The sequence below is a fragment of the Schistocerca piceifrons genome, chromosome 10 (genome assembly GCF_021461385.2).
Source record: "Schistocerca piceifrons isolate TAMUIC-IGC-003096 chromosome 10, iqSchPice1.1, whole genome shotgun sequence".
Lineage (NCBI taxonomy): Eukaryota > Metazoa > Arthropoda > Insecta > Orthoptera > Acrididae > Schistocerca > Schistocerca piceifrons.
The window spans coordinates 26,277,212-26,301,560 of NC_060147.1; the positions used below are offsets into that span (position 1 = coordinate 26,277,212).

General features: G+C 41.8%; 1 protein-coding gene across 1 annotated transcript in view; it reads right to left on the bottom strand.

The window, feature by feature from the left end:
• The window catches only part of LOC124718650 (protein phosphatase inhibitor 2-like), a 38,312-nt gene extending 37,804 nt beyond the window's left edge, over positions 1–508 (bottom strand). Inside the window, exon 1 of the mRNA XM_047244279.1 lies at positions 355–508. Within this exon, the coding sequence (XP_047100235.1) occupies positions 355–508 (154 nt within the window). The remainder of the gene's footprint in view (positions 1–354) is intronic.
• Between the last annotated feature and the right edge of the window lie 23,841 nt (positions 509–24,349).

Here is a 24,349-nt window from a genome sequence, read left to right on the forward strand (position 1 = left end):
CGGGACCAGCCACACAGTCCATGACTGCAGCGCCCCAGACCGCACGGCTAATCCCGCGCTGTTAGAGTCTCGACCTGAACCCAATGGAAGACCTTTGGAATGAGTTAGAACATCGACTTTGCTCCAGACCGCAATGCCCAATACCAATATCTTCCTACCATTCCTGCACGGACATTCGGACACCTCATTGAAAGTGTCTCCAGCAAAGTGCAAGCCTCTATAAAGACGAAGAGCAGACAAACTCCATTGGTATGTCCACTTATAGGAGTCCAGATACTTTTGATCAGATAGTGTATATCGGCGGGTCCGTTGTGGGGGCTGAGTTTTGAGAAGGTGCAGGCTGATCTGTCGCACCTGCCTCCGGCGGCGCCTTGGGCTGCGACGGCGCGCCAGCCTCGGTGGAGCTGGTCTTCTTGAGGATGCCCCTGGCGGGGGGCGGCGGCAGCTGGACCTGCGGCCTGTGGTGCTCCCCCTCCTCCTCCTCCTCAGAGGACGTCGACTCCTGCATGGCGGGCGCGCTCGCTCTCCTGCGGGAATGGCAACAGTCAGGCAGGCGAGAATGCTTGGGAAGAAGTGCACATATATGCCTCAAGTGTTCTGTTAACACTGAAATTAACCCCGCAATATAGAAAAGCCTGCCACTCAGGCCAGTCATCGGAAAAACCTTTTTCTGTCGTTCCTCATCTCATCTTCAGCTAAATTCAAGATCTCTACACCAACACATACAGGTACACATACATATTTCGCGAACCACTTTAAAGTGCACAGCAGATGGTAATTGCGAATTGTGCCACATACACTACTGGCCATTAAAATTGCTACACCACGAAGACGACGTGCTATAGACGCGAAATTTAACCGACAGAAAGAAGATGCTATGATATGCAAATGATTAGCTTTTCAGAGCATTCACACAAGGTTGGCGCCGGTAGCGAGACCTGCAGCGTGCTGACATGAATAAAGCTTCCAACCCGCTTTCTCATACACAAACAGCAGTGGACCGGCGTTGCCTGGTAAAACGTTGTTGTGATGCCACGTTTAAGGAGGAGAAATGCGTACCATCACGTTCCAGACTTTGATAAAGGTCGGATTGTAGCCTATCGCGATTGCGGTTTATCGTATCGCGACACTGCTTCTCACGTTGGTCGAAATCCAATGACTGTTAGCAGAATATGGAATCGGAACGCCGTGCTGGATCCCAACGGCCTCTTATCGCTAGCAGTCGAGATGACAGGCATCTTATCCGCATGGCTGTAACGGATCGTGCAGCCACGTCTCGATCCCTGAGTCAACAGATAGGGACGTTTGCAAGACAACAACCATCTGCACGAACAGATCGACGACGTTTGCAGCAGCACGGACTATCAGCTCGGAGACCATGGCTGCGCTTACCCTTGACGCTGCAACACAGACAGGAGCGCCTGCGATGGTGTACTCGACGACGAACCTGGGTGCACGAATGGCAAAACGTCATTTTTTCGTATGAATCCAGGTTCTGTTTACAGCATCATGATGGTCGCATCCGTGTTTGGCGACATCGCGGTGAACGCACATTGGAAGCGTGTATTCGTCATCGCCATACTAGCGTATCACCAGGCGTGATGGTATGGGGTGCCACTGGTTACACATCTCGGTCACCTCTTGTTCGCATTGACGGCACTTTGAACAGTGGACGTTACATTTCAGATGTTTTACGACCCGTGGCTCTACCCTTCATTCGATCCCTGCGAAACCCTACATTTCAGCAGGATAATGCACGACCGCATGTTGCAGGTCCTGTACGTGCCTTTCTGGATACAGAAAATGCTCGACTGCTGCCCTGGCCAGCACACGTTCTCCAGATCTCTCACCAATTGAAAAGTCTGGTGAATGGTGGCCGAGCAACTGGCTCGTCACAATACGCCAGTCACTACTCTTGATGAACTGTGGTGTCATGTTGAAGCTGCATGGGCAGCTGTACCTGTACACGCCATCCAAGCTCTGTTTGACTCAATGCCCATGCGTATAAAGGCCGTTATTACGGCCAGAGGTGGTTGTTCTGGGTACTGATTTCTCAGGATCTATGCACCCAAATTGCGGGAAAATGTAATCACATGTCAGTTCTATTATAATATACAGGGTGTTTCAAAAATGACCGGTATATTTGAAACGGCAATAAAAACTAAACGAGCAGCGATAGAAATACACCGTTTGTTGCAATATGCTTGGGACAACAGTACATTTTCAGGCAGACAAACTTTCGAAATTACAGTAGTTACAATTTTCAACAACAGATGGCGCTGCGGTCTGGGAAACTCTATAGTACGATATTTTCCACATATCCACCATGCGTAGCAATAATATGGCGTAGTCTCTGAATGAAATTACCCGAAACCTTTGACAACGTGTCTGGCGGAATGGCTTCACATGCAGATGAGATGTACTGCTTCAGCTGTTCAATTGTTTCTGGATTCTGGCGGTACACCTGGTCTTTCAAGTGTCCCCACAGAAAGAAGTCACAGGGGTTCATGTCTGGTGAATAGGGAGGCCAATCCACGCCGCCTCCTGTATGTTTCGGATAGCCCAAAGCAATCACACGATCATCGAAATATTCATTCAGGAAATTAAAGACGTCGGCCGTGCGATGTGGCCGGGCACCATCTTGCATAAACCACGAGGTGTTCGCAGTGTCGTCTAAGGCAGTTTGTACCGCCACAAATTCACGAAGAATGTCCAGATAGCGTGATGCAGTAATCGTTTCGGATCTGAAAAATGGGCCAATGATTCCTTTGGAAGAAATGGCGGCCCAGACCAGTACTTTTTGAGGATGCAGGGACGATGGGACTGCAACATGGGGCTTTTCGGTTCCCCATATGCGCCAGTTCTGTTTATTGACGAAGCCGTCCAGGTAAAAATTAGCTTCGTCAGTAAACCAAATGCTGCCCACACGCATATCGCCGTCATCAATCCTGTGCACTATATCGTTAGCGAATGTCTCTCGTGCAGCAATGGTAGCGGCGCTGAGGGGTTGCCGCGTTTGAATTTTGTATGGATAGAGGTGTAAACTCTGGTGCATGAGACGATACGTGGACGTTGGCGTCATTTGAACCGCAGCTGCAACACGGCGAACGGAAACCCGAGGCCGCTGTTGGATCACCTGCTGCACTAGCTGCGCGTTGCCCTCTGTGGTTGTCGTACGCGGTCGCCCTACCTTTCCAGCACGTTCATCCGTCACGTTCCCAGTCTGTTGAAATTTTTCAAACAGATCCTTTATTGTATCTCTTTTCGGTCCTTTGGTTACATTAAACCTCCGTTGAAAACTTCGTCTTGTTGCAACAACACTGTGTTCTAGGCGGTGGAATTCCAACACCAGAAAAATCCTCTGTTCTAAGGAATAAACCATGTTTTCTACAGCACACTTGCACATTGTGAACAGCACACGCTTACAGCAGAAAGACGACGTACAGAATGGCGCACCCACAGACTGCGTTGTCTTCTTTATCTTTCACATCACTTGCAGCGCCATCTGTTGTTGAAAATTGTAACTACTGTAATTTCGAAAGTTTGTCCGCCTGAAAACGTACTGTTGTCCCAAGCATATTGCAACAAACGGTGTATTTCTATCGCTGCTCGTTTAGTTTTTATTGCCATTTCAAATATACCGGTCATTTTTGAAACACCCTGTATTTGTCCAATGAATATCCGTTTATCATCTGTATTTCTTTTTGGTGTAGCAATTTTAATGGCCAGTAGTGTATGTGGGCTTGCTGCTAAGCCCTTTGCTTTATAAGGAAAAGATGCTGTTATAGGTATGAAAAAGATTCTTTACTCAACATATTACCGATTGAGTTCAACATATTCCAGCTCTAAAAAAAAAAAAAAAAAAAAAAAAAAAAAAAAAAAAAAAAAAAAACCACAACTGTATGGACTGTGAAGCAACCACTCACTCACGGCTCTGATCTGCATTGAGACATTTGGGAATCCATTTGGCTGAAGGCTTCCTCAAGTCTAAAATCTCATGAATATTATGACCAACATGTTCTCGCGATATGCGCAGAGTTTCTGCAATTTTTTAGAAGTTATCCTCCAATTATCCAGGATCTTGGAATGAACAGTATCGACGGCTTCAGGAGATGCGACCTGAGTTGGCCTTCCAGAACTGTCTTCATCTTCAGTAAGCCAATTACTGATAAAGTAGTAGAAAGGCCCGTTACCACTCAGTGTGCAGGGCATGTCAACATAAATTTGTTTGGCCGTGTTCCCTTTCAAAAAAGGTACTTAATCACAGCACGAATCCCTTTTACTGTAAATTGCGCATTCACTTCGAATCTCCTCAGAAAAATAAAGACCAGTGTTACTGCTACACAGTTAATATCACATGTAACATGAGCAGTAAGAGTAGTATGTGGTTTCACCCGCAGTCGCCATGTAGGTACCTCTTCAAGCATTCAAGCCTTTTAACTCCACCGTCACAACATACACTCATGCTCATAAATTAAGGATAATGCTGATACATGGTAAAACAACGCTCTGGTGGGCGGTTTGCGGATTTAAATCACCTCGGGGTATGACCCCGCGGTTCATTTGACCTGCGGGCGTTGCACATAAACTGCGACCACTGTTCCAATGACCACGTACTGTGTTCTTGACACCAGGCTTTACGGGCTCTCCTGTGACCAGGGGTCAGTGGAATGCACCTTGCAGGTCTCCAGGCGAATAAACCGTGTCTGTACAGTCGTCTGTAGACTGTGTGTCTGGAGACAACTCTTCCAGTGGCTGCGGTAAGGTCCCTAGCAAGGCTACCAGCAGTACTCCGTGGCCATCTGCGGGCACTGATGGTGAGATATCGGCCTTCTTGTGGTGTTGTACACTGTGGACGTCCCGTACTGTAGCGCCTGGACACGTTTCCTGTCTGCTGGAATCGTTGCCATAATCTTGAGTTCACACTTTGTGGCACACGGAGGGCCCGTGCTACGACCTGCTGTGTTTGACCAGCCTCCAGTCGACCTAGTATTCTACCCCTCATAACGCCATCATTATGTGTTCTTTGAGCCATTTTCAACACACAGTCACCATTAGCACGTCTGACAACGTCTGCACACTTACTCGCTGCACCGTACTCTGACATGCACCAACACACCTCTGTGTATGTGGACTGCTGCCAGCGCCACCGTGCGACGACCGCAGGTCAAATGCACCACATGGTCATACCACGAGGTGATTTAAACCCGCAAACCGCCCACCAGAGCGTTGTTTCACCATGTTTCAGTATTATCCGTAATTTATGAGCATGAGTGTACAACATGACAAGGGTCCTAACGTAATATCTTTGGAAACGTCTGATGTTCCTTCTACTTCTGTCGATAACATTGTCTACGAGGTAGCATGCTGAGACCTCACTACACAAATCTTATAATCCTAAGATGTCAGCAACAATTAATGACATTAATTAAATAATAATTAAACGAGTTTCCCAATTTAAATATCTCTGTGAACACAATCAGGAAAATGAAATCGAAGCAAAAGCAACGAAAATTACATACCAAAAATAGAGACTGCATACCGACTTACCCAAAATATTTGCAACAGAAATGTGTCTCCAAGCACACAAAACTAAGACATTACAATATACTGATTCAACCAGGGTGTTTGCATTGATCAGAAACAATTTCTTTGAACAGAATAGCAGACACTTAAACCACTGAGAAAAGGAACGGAAAATCGTAAGAAAAATTCTAGGCCCAAAACAGTACCGACTCAGAACGCACCAGGAAATGAAACAGTAAAGAAGCATCTATAGTGTCGTTAGGAAACGGAGGTTAAGATTCTGTTATGGACACATAGTCTACTTTTTACAATACGAGCAAAACCGAAAGTAGAAAAGATTATACCAACTGGCGAGATGAAAACTGGTCTGAAATTGGAAAGAATTACTCCAAAAAATGTTCAAAACCATGAAATCTTCATGTCCAGAATTCACAAATGGCAAGTTGCCAGAGGAAAAACGAAAGAAGATGAATGAAACACTGGAACAAAATGGACTGAAGAGCAAAAGGAAGCCCACAGGAAGAGAGTGAAAGAAATATGGTCGCGGTGGAAGACAAATGCGCACTTCTAAGTACTTTGCGTAGTGCTAATGGGCTTATTCGCAAATAATAATGAAAATAATAACTGTAGGTAGTGTACCAAGTCAAACGACTTTTGGAAGTCAAGATGTACTGCATTCACCCGACAGCCTTGAACCATTATTTTCAGGATTACATCTGACCGAAACGCAATTTGGGTCTCGCACGATCGAAGTTTCTGAAATACATGCTAGTTGGCATGGAAGAGGCCGTTCTTGAGATAACTGTTAATGTTTGAGCTCTGAGTAGGTTCCGGGATTCTGTAACAGATGGACCTCAGTGAGGTAGGGCGATACTATTGCGGAGCAAATCTGCTACCATCCTCGTAGACGGGTGTGACCTGCGCTTCATTCCATACTCTCACAATTTTTTGTTTAAAGAATCCACGACATATTATAGTAAAAACGCGAGCCAGCTCTACTGCAATTTACCTACAGAATCCGACAGAGATTCCATAGGGCCACAGAATTCTGTTTAATATTATCGATCTTAGCTATTCCTCAACGTCACTGACACGTGTATATCACTCACATTTACAAAAAATGGCTCTAGGCACTATGGGACTTAACATCGGAGGTCATCAGTCCCCTAGACTTAGAACTACTTAAACCTAAGGACATCACACACATCCATGCCCGAGGCAGGATTCGAACCTGCGACCGTAGCAGCCGCGTGGTTCCGGACTGAAGCACCCAGAACCACTCGGCTACCGCGGCTGGTTCACATTTACAATGGTACAATAATTAAACTGGGACAATTTTCCTGGCTCGTTCTTTGTAAAGGAACAGATGAAAACGCAGTTTAGCATCTCTGTTTTTGCCTTACTATTCTCAATTTCAGCCTCTGTGTTATCCTCGAGTGTTTGGACACTAAATTTTCAATGAGAATCTTTACGTATGTCCAAAATATCTTTAGGTTTCGTGAGATCTTTCGATAAGATTCTTTACTCCTGTTTTTTTGTCACAGATCAATTTCCTGTCTACGCTTTGGCCTATTCCTTACCCTACGACCTAAAGGGCTAATGTTTTCCCCCACATAAAGTCGGTACGAAAAGAAAATGACGGTTTTCTTCAGAGATCGTTTCCCTTCTGAATTTTGCTCTTTGTTGACTGGAAGTGAAATAACACTGTCAAACAACGCACATCTCAGTAATAGCACCTAAAATGGATCATTGACAAAAGAGTATCAACCTGCAGGACTTACTTGCAGATGTAACTCAACATGTCATTCTTAATGCAACAAACCTACAGATGTAAAGGTAATTTGCGGAGTCCCCCAAAGAATTGTGATACGACACTTGCTGTTTAATTTGTATGTAAATGATCTAGAAGATAATGATGGAAGCTATTTAACACTGTTCGCAGATAATGCGGTTGTCTGCAGGAAAGTAGCAACGCCAGAAGACAGTATCGATTCGCGGAATGACCTCCAGAAGACCAATGAATGGAGCAGTCTCTGGCGACTGAACCTGAACGTAAATGAATATGACATACTGCGCATACGTAGGAAAAGGAATCTACTACAATTGTTGATGAAAAATTGCAGGAAAGAGTACATACTGTAAAATCTAGGTATAACTATACGGAGTGACCTTAACTGGAATGACGATATAAAACAGCGAGAACAACAGATGCAGACAGATTCATAGGAAGAGTCTGAAGGAAGTGAAACCCACGAAAGAAGTGGCTTACAAGGTACTTGTTCGGCCGATTCTTGAGTATTGTTCGTCAATGTGGGACCCTTACCACATAGGACTGAAAGAAGAGAGAGAGAAGATCCAAAGAAAAGCAGCGCGTTTCGTCACGGGATCGCTCAGTCGGCGCGATAGAATTACTAACTTCGGTGGCAGGTGTTTTGCGTCACGGAGAGGTTACTACTTAAACTTAGAGGGAGTGCTTTTCGAGAAGAATCGGATAACATATTACGTTCTCCCACATACATCTCGTGAAATGACCAAGATAAAAAAATTCGAGAAATTAGACGTAATACAGCGGCTTACCGACAATCATTCTTCCCACGAGCCAGCCGCTGGTGGAACGAGAAGGGGGGATCAGTTAGTGGTATCGGAAGTAGCCTCGGCCACACACCGTTAGGTGAGTTGCGGAATAATGACGTAGATGTAGATATATTACAGACCTTGTTGTTGCTGAAGTTACTGACTGTTTATATGGGTAGGAAGACGAGAGATAAAAGCAGACATCTTATTCTCATGATCGAAAAGGAAGTTATAGTAGAGTTAGAGAGGTTGAATCTGTGTTAAAACTTTTGCGGGATTATGGGACGGGAGTATATACACAGCGGGAGACTTACAGAAATGCTCTTAAATTTTGCAACTGAAGCTGACTCTCAAGCCGGACTATCACAGTGTAAGTGCCAGAAATTTTCATTTTAAACGAAACTTGTGGTTTCTGCAGAAGAAAGAAAGGGAAGAAGATCAGTGTTTAACGTCCCGTTGACATCAATGTCATTAGAGACGGAGCACAAGATCGAATTGTTTGAAGGATGAGGAAGGAAACTGGCTGGCTGGCTCAAGCGATTTTTTTGCCAATGTAGTTCCCAGTATGCGGTAGAAGTTTCGCTGGGAAGCCCTTACACATTATCCATGCCGTCCTGATCTGTCTCTAAGCGATTTCCACATTTTGCAGCCCTGAAAAAAGATATTCGTGGCCTTAGATTTGCTCCGCACGAAGAGGTGCACGCCTGATTCCATAGGCAACCGTAAAAATTTTTCCATGAGGGAAACAGTGGGATAAATGTACTAACAGTGACGATGATTACTATTGAAATAATAAACAGTTTATTTACTTTTCTTCCATCTCTCTAGCTTTCATTTGACTATCCTTTATAGCTTTTGCTCAAAACTGAGGGCAGATTACCATTGTATGCTCATGCAGTGTTCGATAATAAAAGCATTTAGTGACTTCCAGCAAACTTTAAACAGAATTTCAAACCTTTACGAAACTTCTTTTTCGTTGACACACTCCACAAAGCGATGAAAGGAAAGAACTTCAACGCTCACTGTATTTCCACTCAAAAAAAATGGCTCTGAGCACTATGGGACTTAACATCTATGGTCATCAGTCCCCTAGAACTTAGAACTACTTAAACATAACTAACCTAAGGACAGCACACAACACCCAGCCATCACGAGGCAGAGAAAATCCCTGACCCCGCCGGGAATCGAACCCGGAAACCCGGGCGTGTGTATTTCCACTGTTCAACACTTCAGTATCGTGACATTTTAATTTATTACTTTTTTTGCTGCTTGCTCTATTAGCGATGTACTTTGCCGACAGTACCCAAGTGCAGCACTGAATGCACGAGCAAAACTACGTCGTTTTACGACACATAGTTCAAGAGATATGACGTCACGAATATTTACATGCGCAGAAAACTAGTTTGTGCTTAAGGGGGAATGTACACAAAGTTGGTCAAAGATCGAAATTTTTTTGCTATCAGATGGTTTTGTAGTATGTTAGAAATATTGTCTCAAATTTTCAGAGCTTAATTCGTCCGACAAATTATGTCAAAGCCAACTTGTTTCAACCAATACGCAACGCCAACCCCTTTTTCTACACGACTCTGTCCATGTTTGCGATATTTTGTTATATCCTGCCATCACAGATGACGTCAGTACAGTATTGGAGGCTGTGCGCACATTTACTATGCGTTTAATTACGATTTCTTAAAGAAATGCGTACATGTTGCAACACAAAACCCAAATGACAGCATTAATAACGTCATTATAAGAGACGTCCAAAGACAACATTTTCATCATCAGCTGTCACTAAAATTTTCTCTTACGACGTTTTTCTGGTGCTCAGTGGTGGTAACACTGGAAGAGTCAGGCCCCTTATGGGACAAGGATTTGATGCAGGCTGCTTCACTTAAGTTCCACTGAAGAAGACAGATGAGGTGCTTACTGCTAGATCTGAAATATCGGTGAAGGATATTGCGAAAAGGACACGTCAGAAGGTCAGACTAGACGAAAAGAGCTTCGACGAAAAAGCCCAAATGTGTCATTATGGACAACATTAAGGTATTTGTTTCAGGCATAAATGCTAATAAAGTCTTTTCTCTGCATTTCCTGCAACTTTCATTTTTCAGTGTAAAGGAACATTTACTGCTGAATCATTCTCGCTGAAAAAGTGAAATTTGCTACAGTCTTTGTAGATACTTTAACTCAACTTCCTGCCGTACAAAATTTTTCGAAGTGCTTTACTGCCCAATTTACTTAAATGTTTGTGGAAGAAAGATTTGCATATTTTATTCGTTGATTTTAAGAAGGACTATGATTGTATACATCGCAAGAGCCTGCTCAGCTGTTTAAGGGAGTTGTGCTGGGTCTCACTACGTAGAAGAAGAAGAAGAAGAAGAATATATCATACAAATAAATTTAAAACAATGTTGCGAGAGCTCTAAGATTAATATTACAAAACTAGTACACAGATTTATCTAATTACTAAGAATACCCTACCACAAATTGGAAAGTGCTAATTAAAGTAATCTTTGATAAAATGTTCCTCACAGTATGTGTTTCAAAAGTTTCCAGCGACGACCTGATAAATTATTTGACAAAAAAAAAATTGAAGAACACATCCTAGATTATAGCCATTAACAGAATGACAACATACGCAAAATTTCGTTTAATTCTCTCTCGAATAGAAAGAAGATGCATTAGGTTATATGTAGCCATGTATTTTCGCATACGTCCCATCTTAAAACAGATTTCAAATTACCCAGACTATATTCTACTATTGTTTCACAATGCGAGCACTGAGGGAGTTGCAATAAATGTAACACGTAATTCCTAAACATTTCTAAAGTTTATCTCGTTTACCTGTTTAACGCCAAATACTCAACACATTAACTTGTTTGTAAAGTAATCAGATGTTTGAAGCTGTTTTATACACGGTAGTTCGATTCTTTAAACAATCTTGGGTTTACTGGTTGCTACCGTAAAATTTTTCATAAATTTTACTTTTATTGTTATTAAGACCTAAGAATCTTCGGAATGCCAAATGAGTGTGTGATTGTGTTGAGAGCGAGAGCGAGAGCGAGAGCGAGAGCGAGAGCGAGAGCGAGCAGAGGGGGTGGCGGGAGGAAGGGAGGGAGGGAGGGAGAGAGAGAGTAAAAAAGCATGAGACGCCACAGAAACAAACTCTGTATTCGCTCTTTGTTCATGGTGCTCGTCTCCTCGTCTTCAAAGTAGGATAAACCTGAGTCTATTCACGTGTACATAGAGAATAAATATATTCCTGTGTATCGTTTTTGCGAGGCCACACAGGAATATTCTAGAATATTCATCGGGGTGTTCAAAAGTCTCTCTAAAAAGTGCCGTATGATTGTTAGCCGCGCGTGGCGCATGCCGCCGCGAATATACCGAAATGAAACTCAGTGAAATACAAGTTAATTTATTGAATACTCATTTTTTACTTACAAATTGTCACATTAAATGTTGAAAGTGTCCCCCCTGTTGTTAAATACACAATACAATTCGTCTAATAATGTTTCCAAACACAAGCTGTAACATTTCTTCTGTGACAGAAGCAGTGAAAGTGGATATTGCGGTTTTCAATTCATCGATGGATTTTGGACGGTTTTTATAGACAGTTACTTTCGCTGCACCCCATAAAAAAAAGTCAAGTGATGTTAGGTTAGTTGAACGAAATTTTTGAACCATTGACAATAATGCAGTCTCTTGCCTTGATCAGTATTTTCCAGTTCTTGCACGACTGTCACTTTGTATGGGAAAAGGTCTAATTTTTTCCTTACAGCTGAGTGAGCCGTACCGACACTAACATCGATTTCCTGCGCGAGTTTTCTTACTGACTTGTTCGGACTCGTGAACATTTTATCGGAAATATCGTTAGTTTATCCTCAGACAAAACGCTAGGACGACCACTTCTCGGTGCATCTGTCACTGAACCCGTACTTCGGAATTTGTTAATCAAATCTCGCACAGTATCGCGATGTGGGAGTGTTGTCTCCGGGAAAACTGAATTAAAGGTTTGACGAACTGAAACTGGGATTTTCCGCCAGAATGGTTAGCATTTTAACAGTGACAAAAACGAAACAAACGAACAAAGGAACTAAAGTTAAAAGTTCGCGTCAACACGTAACGACACACAGCAACGATAATACTGACGCTGGCTGAGATAAACAAAACAGTGGAATGTTTGGAGAGTCCACTTGAAGGGAAGTAACCCAGGCAGGCGAACAATCATACGGCACTGCGGAGAGACTTTTTGAACACCCCGTAGAACATTCTAAACCACTCCTTAACACTGGAGATCATTGTAGCAGAATCTTGAATATTTTCCCCCCTCGAAAATATATTCTACATCCACATACATACTCCGCAAGCCACGTACGATGCGTGGCAGATGGCCTGTACCACTACTACTCATTTCATCTTCTGTTCCACTAGAAAACAGAGCCAGGGAAAAAAGACTATCTGTATGCCTCGGTATGAGCACTCATTTCTGGTATCTTACTTTCGTAGCCCTTACTTGAAATTTATGTTAGCGGCAGTAGACTCCTACAGTCAGCTAGAAATTCCGGTTCCCTAAATTTTCTCAATAGCGTTCCTAGAAAGGAATGTCACCTTCCCTCTAGGAATTCATTCTTGAGTTCCCGAAGAATCTTCGTAATACTTGCGTGTGGTTCGAACATAACGATGACAAGTGTAGCACCCCGTCTCTGAGTGGCTTCGTTGTCTTCCTTTAATCCCACGTGATACGGATCCTAAACTCTCTAACACTACTCAAGAACAGGCCGCAGTAGTGTCCTATATGTGGTTTCCCAAAATTCTCCCAATAAATCGAAGTCGACCATTCGCTTTCCCTACCATGATCCGCACATGTTAGTTCCAGTTACCATCGCTTTGCAGAGTTTCGCCCAGACATTTAAACGACTTGAATGCGTCAAGCACGACACTAGTAATACTGCATCCGAACATAACAGGTTTGATCTTCCTACTCATTCGCATTAATCTACGTTTTTTCACATTTAGAGTTAGCCGCCATTCATCGCCCCAACTAAAAATTTTGTTTAAGTCGTCTTGTATGCTCCCAAGTCACTTAACTCTGACACCTTCCCTTACGGCAAAGCATCAAATGGTTCAAATGGCTCTAAGCACTATGGGACTTTACATCGGAGGTCATCAGTCCCCTAGAACTTAGAACTACGTAAACCTAACTAACCTAAAGACATCACACACATCCATGACCGAGACAGGGTTCGAACCTGCGGCCATAGCAGCCGCGTAGTTCCAGACTGAAGCGCCTAGAACCGCTCGGCCACAGCGGCCGGCAACAAATTATCATTAGCAAACAGCAGATTGCTGCTCATCCTGTCCACCACAGCACGTACGCATACAGAAAATATCAGCCGTCCTATCAATTCCCTGTGGCTCTCCTGACGATATTCTTGTCGCTAATGAACACTCGCCATCGCCAACATGCTGGGTTCTAGCCACTGGCATATCTGAGAACTTGGTCCATATGCTCCTACTTAAACTAACAGTCTGCATTGGGGCATGGTCACAAACGCTTTTCCAAAATCTACAACAGTATCTGCTTCCTGTCCTTCATTCATAGTTTGCAGTATATCATGTGCGAATATAGCAAGCCCAGTTTCGCAAGAGTGATGCTTTCTAAAACCCTGCTATGCTAATACGTCGATAGAAGCCTTTCGGTCTTAAGGAAATTTATTATAATCTAACTCACATTATGTTCAAGGTTTCTGCAGAAAATCAGTGTTAAGGACATTGGTCTGTAATTTTGTGTGTGTATTCTTTTACCCTTCTTACATGCAGGAGTCACCTGCACTTTTTTCCAGTCGCTTAGGACTTTGCACTGGGCGAAGGATTCGCGAAAAATGCAAGCTAAGTAAGGAGTCAGAGTCCTAGAGCCTGTTCATGAAACCTAATCAGGATTCCATCCGGACAATGCAACTTATTTGTTTTCAACTCTTTTTGTTGTTTCTCTATGCCAGGGTTGCCTATGACTATACCGTCTGTACAGGAGCCGGTGCGATGGTCAAAGGACAGTACGTTTCTACAATTCCCCTGCCTGACAGACTTCTTGAACGCGAAATTTATAACTTATGCTTTCGTTTTGCTGTCTTCAAGTGCCACACCAAACTGGTCAAGAATAGACTGGATAGAAGCCTTCGACTCGCTCAGCCGTTTTGCGTAGATCCACAATTTTTACGGGTTCTCAGACAGATCTTTAGTTAAGGTATACTTCGTGCATAGATCATTGTGTAGACGCATGAATCGCTACTAACCCTTGCCCGTCGTACACTGATGCGAAGTCGAATAGATTAGAATACAAGATTTCATGCTGATCACGATGACGTAGCGGCGAAAACTTTACACACTCATACCTGCATAGCCACAACAGCATAACCGCTGTAGCCAGCAACGGGGAAACTGAGGGTACCACCGGGCTCACCATCTAGTGATAGGCGGTGGTTAGTTTTAGGTATCGTTAACGTCACCAATAAACAATATAATTTGAGTCACATTTTTAGCTATTATTCACGGAAATACTTTTTTATCCTCTGCTGTGTACGAGAAACAAAATTCTACCTCTTTTTGTTTTGGTGGGAGTTTTCCTTACGATGGTCTACAGTGTTGTCCATTAAGCCAAAGAATTTTTTTTTACGATACTAGATTCGTTATTTCATATACAGGATGAGTGACTAACTATTCCCACCGAGAATAACACCGAAAGTATGATAGGAGCTGAAAAATTTGTGGGACCAAAGTTGCATGGGACAACGGGGGCCATAATATGACGTTGGTATTTTGTTGCTTGGTGGGGTCTCTTCAGAGATATGCAGTTCAACTTTGTTTTTTAAATGGGATGCTGTAGTTTGGTATTTATTTTCTGATAGCGGATATCGAGACGAATCCAATTATGTATAACAGTAAGGTCTTTGAGCCTCAACGAAGGTCACAAAGGTGGCATGAACGACCATTTACAGATGATTTTCGAAGTGATGAAAATTGGTATCAATGCAGTGCTGAAATCTTCTAATCATGGATTGAGCGGTATTCCTTATCACATCGGCACTTATCGAAGCACATGCTCTGACAATTCTCTCTCGCATATATTAAGGTGTACTTGGAATGTCTTTATAAACAATGTCTTTTACGAATCATCACAAGAAAAAAAAAATCCAGAGGCGTCAAGTCTGGCGAACCAGCCGGCCACGACACATCTCCTCCGTGTCCAGTCCAACTATTTGGGAAGTGTCTCTGCAAATCATTTCTAGCTGTCAGCGAAAAATGTGTCGGACACCCATCGTGCTGATACCACATTCTGTTCGTTGTTCCCAAAGGTATTTGTTCCAATAACAGACGTAATGTTTCTTGCAGAGTTGTGATGTACTTCCTACCATTAAGATTTCCATCGATGAAATAGGGGCCTAAAATTCTGTCCTCCAGAATTAACATTTCCGTGGTTCGTGAATGTAGCCTCGACAGTAAACAAAATCAAATTAATAAATGAGTCATCCCTCTGAACCTGAAGTTGAGCCCATCGGCAGAATTCAATGCGACGCATACAATCTGTACCAGTTAATTCTTGGTGGAGACTGATATGGTGAGGTTACTTATGGCGATGCAGAACACGAACAACACTGCTCTGGCTCATTCCAGATTCCCTTGCGGTTTGACGCAACCTCGAACCACAGTAGCGTTAGTAACTTTCCTTTGCTGGATATGTCTACGATGCGTTAAAGATCCAGTTGTTCTCAATTTATCATACACATATTTAAATGCACGACGTATACGGTGAGAAGGTTGAGGATATCTTTCAGCGTGTAAGTCTCTGGCTCTCACTGAATTTCGTTGGCATTCTACGTAAATGAGAAGCATATCGACTTGTCCTTCGAAGGAATACATCATTCACATTCGCTTGAATCGACGATACTAGTCTTACCGTTCCTATTAGTGTTGTATTGGAAAACCGGCGTATGGTGTTTACAAGTCAATGGATGGATAGGTCGTATTCGTCGAATATTTACCATTTGCACGATATACGAGAGAGAATTGTCAGAGCATGTGCTTCGGTAAGTTCCTAAGCGATAAGGAATACCACTCAATCCATGATAATAAGATTGCAGGAATGCATTGATACCAATGGTCATCACTTCGAACAGCTCCTGTAAATGAGCGTTCATGCCACCTTTTTGACCATAGTTGACCTTCAAAGACATCATTGGATTCGTTTCGATAGTCGCTATCAGAAAATAAGTAGCAAACTATAGCATCCCATTTAAGAAAACAAAGTTGACCTTCATATCTCTGACGCGACCCACGCAGCAACAAAAATCAACGTTATATTATGGCCCCCGTTGTCCCTTGTCCCACAAACTTTTCAGCTACTATCATACATTCGGAGTCATTCTAGGTGGCAATAGTTAGTGACTCACCTGTATATATATAGCTATAGTTCTTCTTGTGATACCTGTCTCAAAGTTTTTCTGATGTGTGTATGTATTCGTAAATTTGTATCGCAGTCTCCAATTAACCTCCATAGCTAAATTTTATTTTACGACACCAGCCTCAACCACCTTAAGACAAATATTTTTTTAAATGTTCATGCTGTTCATTGTGTTATCTGTTACAGCTCTAGAGATTCTTTTACGATGCTCAATTCGTTTTCTTTGCGGTAAATATTTCTCTTATTAATCTGTGACAGTATCTGTAACGCGAAATGTTTCTTTTCCAAATGCAGTAAATTCCCGTAGTAAAAAACAGTTGTTTTAATTTCGTATCAAAAACTTGCCTAGGATATAAGGTTACAGTTTCCATGTCGTTTACGTCATCTGATGTATGTTCACTACATCACTGACCGTTGGCTAGTAAAACGTTTTCCACTTTATCCAATATCAAATTCGATATATCCTCGATAACCCAGCCACTGACAAAGCAATCGCCCATCACTACACCGTCAGAACTCATAGTCAGCTCTTTTTACACAAACTCGTATATTGACACACGAATTCAGGAAACATCTCTCTCTCTCTCTCTCTCTCTCTCTCTTTGTACATTTCCCCAACACATAAAATCACGTGACGAATTCATAAGAAACAAAAGACATGCGACAGTTCGTAGCTTAGCAACGCCTCAGACTGCTGTTTCTAGCGAATTAGTGCACGGGATATCGTACGCCCAAAAGAACGTGTGCGCACTGGAAAAACACAAAGCGGAGCATAGACTGCCCATGTGGAAACGATGACAGGCATGCTGAGGTAAAGGAAATAACGGCAGACCGCGAGTAGAGCGTATAAGCATAAAAAGTGTTGTTTTTTTGGCTCCTGTTTGTTCTAACACTTATTTCCGTTCTGTTTCAGGTAAGTGCGTCGCTACAACGATTATTAAAATGGGCCCGCAGTTCCGTAAGTACATGTATCTGGTATACTTCGTGTATTACTCACTAATGTAAGGAGTGCCAAAAATATTTCTCTTGTAGTTTACATACTTTTAGTAATTTAAACTGTTAAAAAGTTTACAACGATGCGCTCTTCACGGACTCTGTTACTGTTTTTTATTCAGGTTGACATTTTAGACAAAGAGCAACAACGAGCAAGTTTTCAACAGTGAAGTTCATTAAACAGTCAAAACTCGCATATAACCGTCACTTCATTGATTTCGATTAGACAGTAACTTCCAGCATTTCATGGAATGAGATTTGGCTCACGGCTGGTTCATCATCAAGCGTCATAACTCTGCCTGCTGGCTGGAACCTTGTGTGTGTGGTAATATACTGACCTTACGGACAATATTAATTGGTAACCTTAGACTTTTCGCAGATGATGGTATTGTCTATATTGAAGTACTGTTTGAAAGTAGCTGCCTAAATATTCGGTCAGGTCTTGATTGGATTTAAAAGTACTGCTAGCATTGACAACTACCTTTAAATGTTTAAAAATTTAAAACTGTGCACTTCACAAAATGAAAAAACTTAGTATCCTGTGACCATATCAATGAGTCACAAATGTTATAGTCAAATGGCTCTGAGCACTATGGGACTTAACATGAGGTCATCAGTCGCCTAGACTTAGAACTACTTAAACGTAACTAACCTATAATATTATCTTTGAACTCTTCCATTTGGTCCGTGTTTGCATAGAAAAACAGTAATATCAGAAATTGAGTCCACCTTTATACAAAACACCTTTTTATTAGTTTATTTCTTTATTATCCCAAACTAGTTTCAGCGACAAATATCACCATCATCAGTGGGTTTTTTTTAATCTAAAACATGCAGAAAATGGTATGGTTGTACAAACACAGTAAAACATTATTACATTTTTGCAAATCGTCTATTCAAATATAGATTTACATTGATACTTTCATACTACCTTATTTATTCTATGTTACAGGATGTTTTAAGCAATTATTGGCCCTGATTGTGACATATTTTCTGTGCTCTTTTTTTTCCTCTTGCCGTCTTTTTACTTAGCGAACATCATGTCATTTGCAACCATATGAGCGGCTGTTAGTAGACAAATACTAAAAGGTGAACTTCGTATGTCAGCACTTTATACTTTGGATATTGGTAGTGTTGTGGAAACCAGTTATTCTGGTGTGTATTGATTGTTGCTTAGCTAATCGTGTACTCACACTTGTTAGATGGTATGTGGCTGCTTTTTACACAGAAAAACAAAGCTTTTCCCCTTGAACAAAACTCATGAACAAAAACTGCTCTAAAACCGAGACACAGACACAACACACGTTCCATGAACACTTGATTAATTTTACTGACATAACACTCACCACAGACGAACAACAGCTACTTGAGAAAGGCCCAAAATACAACTTGAACACTCACATAACACATAAGACTATAGATAATCTTATTACTGAGACTGAATACATCATTGGACAACATGAAAAAACTAACACTCAAGATTTCAACCTAGGCCTAACAAGAGAACCAGTGACAGATGAAATGAAACAAATCATCAGAAAGATGAAACCATCCACAAACACAAATAAAAAGACATCTGATGAGAAAACCATAAACAGTATACACAGAGAACTAAAACAACACAATGCTCTCATCATCAAGGCAGACAACGGGCATGGTTCAAATGGTTCAAATGGCTCTGAGCGCTATGGGACTTAACATCTATGGTCATCAGTCCCTTAGAACTAAGAACTACTTAAACCTAACTAACCTAAGGACATCACACACATCCATGTCCGAGGCAGGATTCGAACCTGCGACCGTAGTAGCCGCGCGGCTCCGGACTGAGCGCCTAGAACCGCTAGACCACCGCGACAACGGGCACGCTCTGGTCTTAATGACAGAGACAGAATACACTGAGAAAGCAGAAAAATTTCTGGCAGAGAATGAAATAAGCAAGCTAACCACTGACCCAACATAAAGATACCAAAGAAACGTTAAGACACTCTTAAAAAACATCACACAGAACCAGACAAAAAGAATGACACAAAAGAACCCTACAGCTCCACTCTTAACAAGCCTGCCAAAGGTCCACAAACCCCTCATCCCAGTCAGGCCAGTGGTTGACTTCAGAAAAGCCCCATCTTACTTACTAGGGAGACACATGCACACATTCCTACAGAAGACATACGCATACACAAACAACAGAAGCATCAAAAACACAGGAGACATGATAGAGAAAATTAGGAATGTCAACATCCCCCCAACAGCAAAACTGGTATCTTTTGACATAACATCCATGCACACAAACATACCCACTATAAACATTATAGAACAACAGCTAAAATGCAAGAAATTCCCAGATGCACATATAAATGAAATCTCATCCATCCTTAGGCTAATAACAGAACAAAACTACTTCACTTTCAACAACAACTTCTACTTGCAACAAGCGGGACTTCCCATGGGGTCCCCCATCAGTGGAATCTTACCCAACATTTTCTTGGACCATATTCAATAACATTGTAAAACAAGAACGGTACAAAATAATCTACTGGTACCGATATGTGGACGACACAATCCGTCTTGTAGATGAAACACATAGCAGGATAGAAGAGCTCCAGAATAACATCAACACAGTACACTCACAAATCCACTTAACAATGGAAATGGAAAACAACAAGAAACTAAATTTCTTGGATCTTACAATCACAAGAAACAACCACCAACATGAATTCTCCATCTACAGAAAACCAACACACACAAGCACTGTTATCCACAGCTCATCCAACCACCTGACAGTGCGTAAATATGCCAGTTCCACACACATGCTCCACAGGATAAACAGAACACCTCTTAAACCAGGAAACTACACATAGGAACTAAACACGATAAAACAAATTGCTGTTGAAAACGACTACAAAACAGACATCTTAAACAAACTCAACAACAAGGTAAAACGAAAACATGCAGCACAGACAGACAACACAGCAGACCACACCTACTTCAGAGAAAAAGAGAGAGATGGTACCGACTAACATACAATAACAAAATATCACATAGAATAGCAAACATCTTAAAAAAGCAAGGGATCCCAATAACATTCAGAATAAACAATACAGTTCAGAAAAGACTAAGACCAGTCAGAAAAACCTCAGACAAATTCAGCAACGTTGGAATATCTCAACTCACTTGCAACTCATGTCAGGCCCACTATATAGGACAAACAAGCAGAAATCTCCGAACAAGGTACACAGGGCACATGAGAGCTGTAAGAAGTGACAGTGCACATTCAACTTTTGCAGAACATCTAATGAACAAAAACCATAACCCCGCTACGCTAATATCGAAAACCATCTACGCATTCTCAGAAACAGCAACAGTCTATACCGACAACTAACAATAGAAAATAATTACCACATACCAAAGGCTATAGTCGAAGGGAAAAATGTAATAAATGAAAACAACACTCTGCAACAACACACTCTTTACCGCTCTGAGAGAACTCACCAAGGACAAAGAACAGAAAGCACAAACACGCAAAAGAACCACTTCGCAATCACACACAGAGACATAAATAATGAACAGAAGTCGTCGTAATTCGTGCTACAGTTTTTCATTGCCTTTCTCGCCAATTTCGATACGCCTCTCGCGACACACGCGAACAAGAAGATGGCGTAATGGTTCAAATGGCTCTGAGCACTATGGGACTTAACATCTGTGGTCATCAGTCCCCCAGGACTTAGAACTACTTAAACCTAACTAACCTAAGGACATCACACACATCCATGCCCGAGGCAGGATTCGAACCTGCGAACGTAGCAGTCGCGCGGTTCCGGACTGCGCGCCTAGAACCGCTAGACCACCGCGGCCGGCAAGATGGCGTAATATTCTGGATCAGAACCAAAGTGCAAACGTTTTGTTTTCTGTGTAAAAAGCAGCCACATACCAACGAACGTGAGTACACGATTAGCTAAGCAACAACTCAATACACACAAAAATAACTGGTTTCGACAACACTACCACAACCCAAAGTATATACTGCTGACATACGAAGTTCACCTTGTTTACTAATAGCCGCTCATATGGTTGCAGACGGCAAGAGAGAAAAAGAAAGCACAGAAAATACGTCGCACTCAGCGCCAATAATTGCTTAAAACATGCTGTAACATACAATAAATAAAGTAGTATGAAAGTATCAATATAAAACTATATTTGAAAAGACGATTTGTAAAAATGTAATGTTTTACTGTGTTTATACAACCATACCATTTTCTGCATGTTTTAGATTAAAAAACCCCACTGATGATAGCGATATTTGTTGCCGAAACTAGTTTGGAATAATAAAGAACTATACGAATAACAAGGTGTTTTACATCAAGGCGGACTCAATTTCTGATATTACTGTCTAACTAACCTAAGGACATCAGACACATCCATGCCCGACGCAGGATTCGAACCTGCGACCGTAGCAGCAGCGGGGTTCCGGACTGAAGGGCCCTGAACCGTTCGTCCACAGCGGCCGGCGATGGAATAGTGAACTCTTACAAATATCTGGGTGTCATACTTTGTACGGATGTGAAATGGAATGAGTGCATAGGCTGTGTCGTGGCCGAAGCAGAGGGTAGACTACAGTTTATTGCTAAAATACTGAGAACATAGAGCCAGACTACAAAGGAGATTAATGCAAAACATTCGTGCGACTCATCCTACAATAGTGATCAAGTGCATGGGACCCACACCAAATAGGCCTAACAGGAGGCATAGAACGTACACAGAGAAGGGCCACAGATTTGTTTGACCCGTGGGAGAGTGTCACAAGAGTTGCTGAAAGAACCAAATTGGCAGATCCTTGAAGACAGACGTGGAACTATCCCAAAAAGCCTTGTTACAAAGTTCCAAGCACCAGCTTTAAATGGCGACTCTAGGAGTGTACTCAACCCTCTACGTATCGCTCCAATAGGGATCATGAGGACAAGATTAGATTAGATTAGTTAACAACACGCACAGAGGCATTTAAAACATCATCCTTCCCGGCCTTCCTACGTGAACCAGTGCAGTGGAGCCTACCCTCTGCCATGCACTTCACAGTGGTTTTCAGAGTGTAGATGTGTATGTAGACGTTCTACATATTGTGTGGAGACTCATTCAATGGTTTTGCTGTAAATGACTATGTCGAGGATACCTTCCAGTACAAACCGCTCACTTTTATAACTTTGTTGCCAGGAAAACTTTCTAACCACTTACTGGGTCCTAATTGTGATTTATGAAGTAGGGAAGTAATTTCATAAAATTTATATATTCAAACTACAGGAAGTTAAAGCATATAATAATAATTTGTTATTGTTGTTGTTGTTGTTTTTGTCTTCAGTCCTGAGACTGGTTTGATGCAGCTCTCCATGCTAATCTATCCTGTGCAAGCTTCATTTCCAAGTACCTACTGCAACCTACATCCTTCTGAATCTGCCTAGTGTAATCATCTCTTGGTCTCCCTCTACGATTTTTAACCTCCACGCTGCCCTCCAATACTAAATTGGTGATCCCTTGATGCCTCAGAACATGTCCTACCAACCGATCCCTTCTTTTAGTCAGGTTGTGCCACGAAGTACTTTTCTCCCCAATTCTATTCAGTACCTCCTCATTAGTAACGGATCTGCCCATCTAATCTTCAGCATTCTTCTGTAGCACCACATTTCGAAAGCGTCTATTCTCTTCTTGTCTAAACTATTTATCGTCCATGTTTCACATCCATACATGGCCACACCCCATACAAATACATTTAGAAGAAGACTTCCTGACACTTAAATCTATACTCGATGTTAATAAATTTCTCTTCTTCAGAAACGCTTTCCTTGCGATAGCCAGTCTACATTTTATATCCTCTACTTCGAACATCACCAGTTATTTTGCTCCCCAAATATCAAAACTCATCGACTACCGTAAGTGTCTCATTTCCTAATCTAATTTCCTCAGCATCACCAGATTTAATTAGACCACATAATCCTCGTTATAATTAGTTATCAAATATTTTATGTCCAACTTTCTCTAAGTTTGACAATAAATCTTTGTAAAGGAACTTAGACAAGTTGACTATGCTTTTCTTTACATTTTGCATATATAGCAGCATGAATTGTTATGAAACTACATTTAGGTACAGTAATTACATTATTAATGACACCCATGAGGCTGTTGCTGAGAAACTAAATAATGAAAACCTGGCTCAGCTTTTGCAAGGTACAGACTGTCTCCTCTTTCGGAAACATTAAGTAGCTTCTTTCGCTAGTCATAATGTGATTAACGGCATTGAAGACTGATTCCACAAGTATGAGGTATGGAAAGGTATCAAACTTTTATCATTTTCCAGATATTTGGATACGAGACCAACATTTTTGAAATTTTGCCATAGGTTTTCATATCCATCACTATCTAATTTTTATTTACTTCCTTCATCACATCTAATTCCTGAAAGTTCTTGTCACGCTTTATCTCCCTCTTCAATTTTACAGTGAAAGAAGTTTTCATCGAGTCACAGATCTTTCTTTCGAAATATTTTCAAATCGTTTTTTCAAGTCCTGTCAACGTTCTTTTAGGTGCCTACTGAATCTGTATATAATCTCAGGAGTTACATGATCTTTTATAATCCAGGAAAATGATCAACTTCTCTCTTCAATAGTTTGTAACGAAATAGTCCGTCACTGATAATGAATTAATACTTTGGTAACCTACAAGACTTATCAGCTGCCAGAAACCGCATAGCATCATCAAAACTCTGGAAAATCTCTGCCAAATAAAAGGTATGTTCCTCTCCTCGTTTTA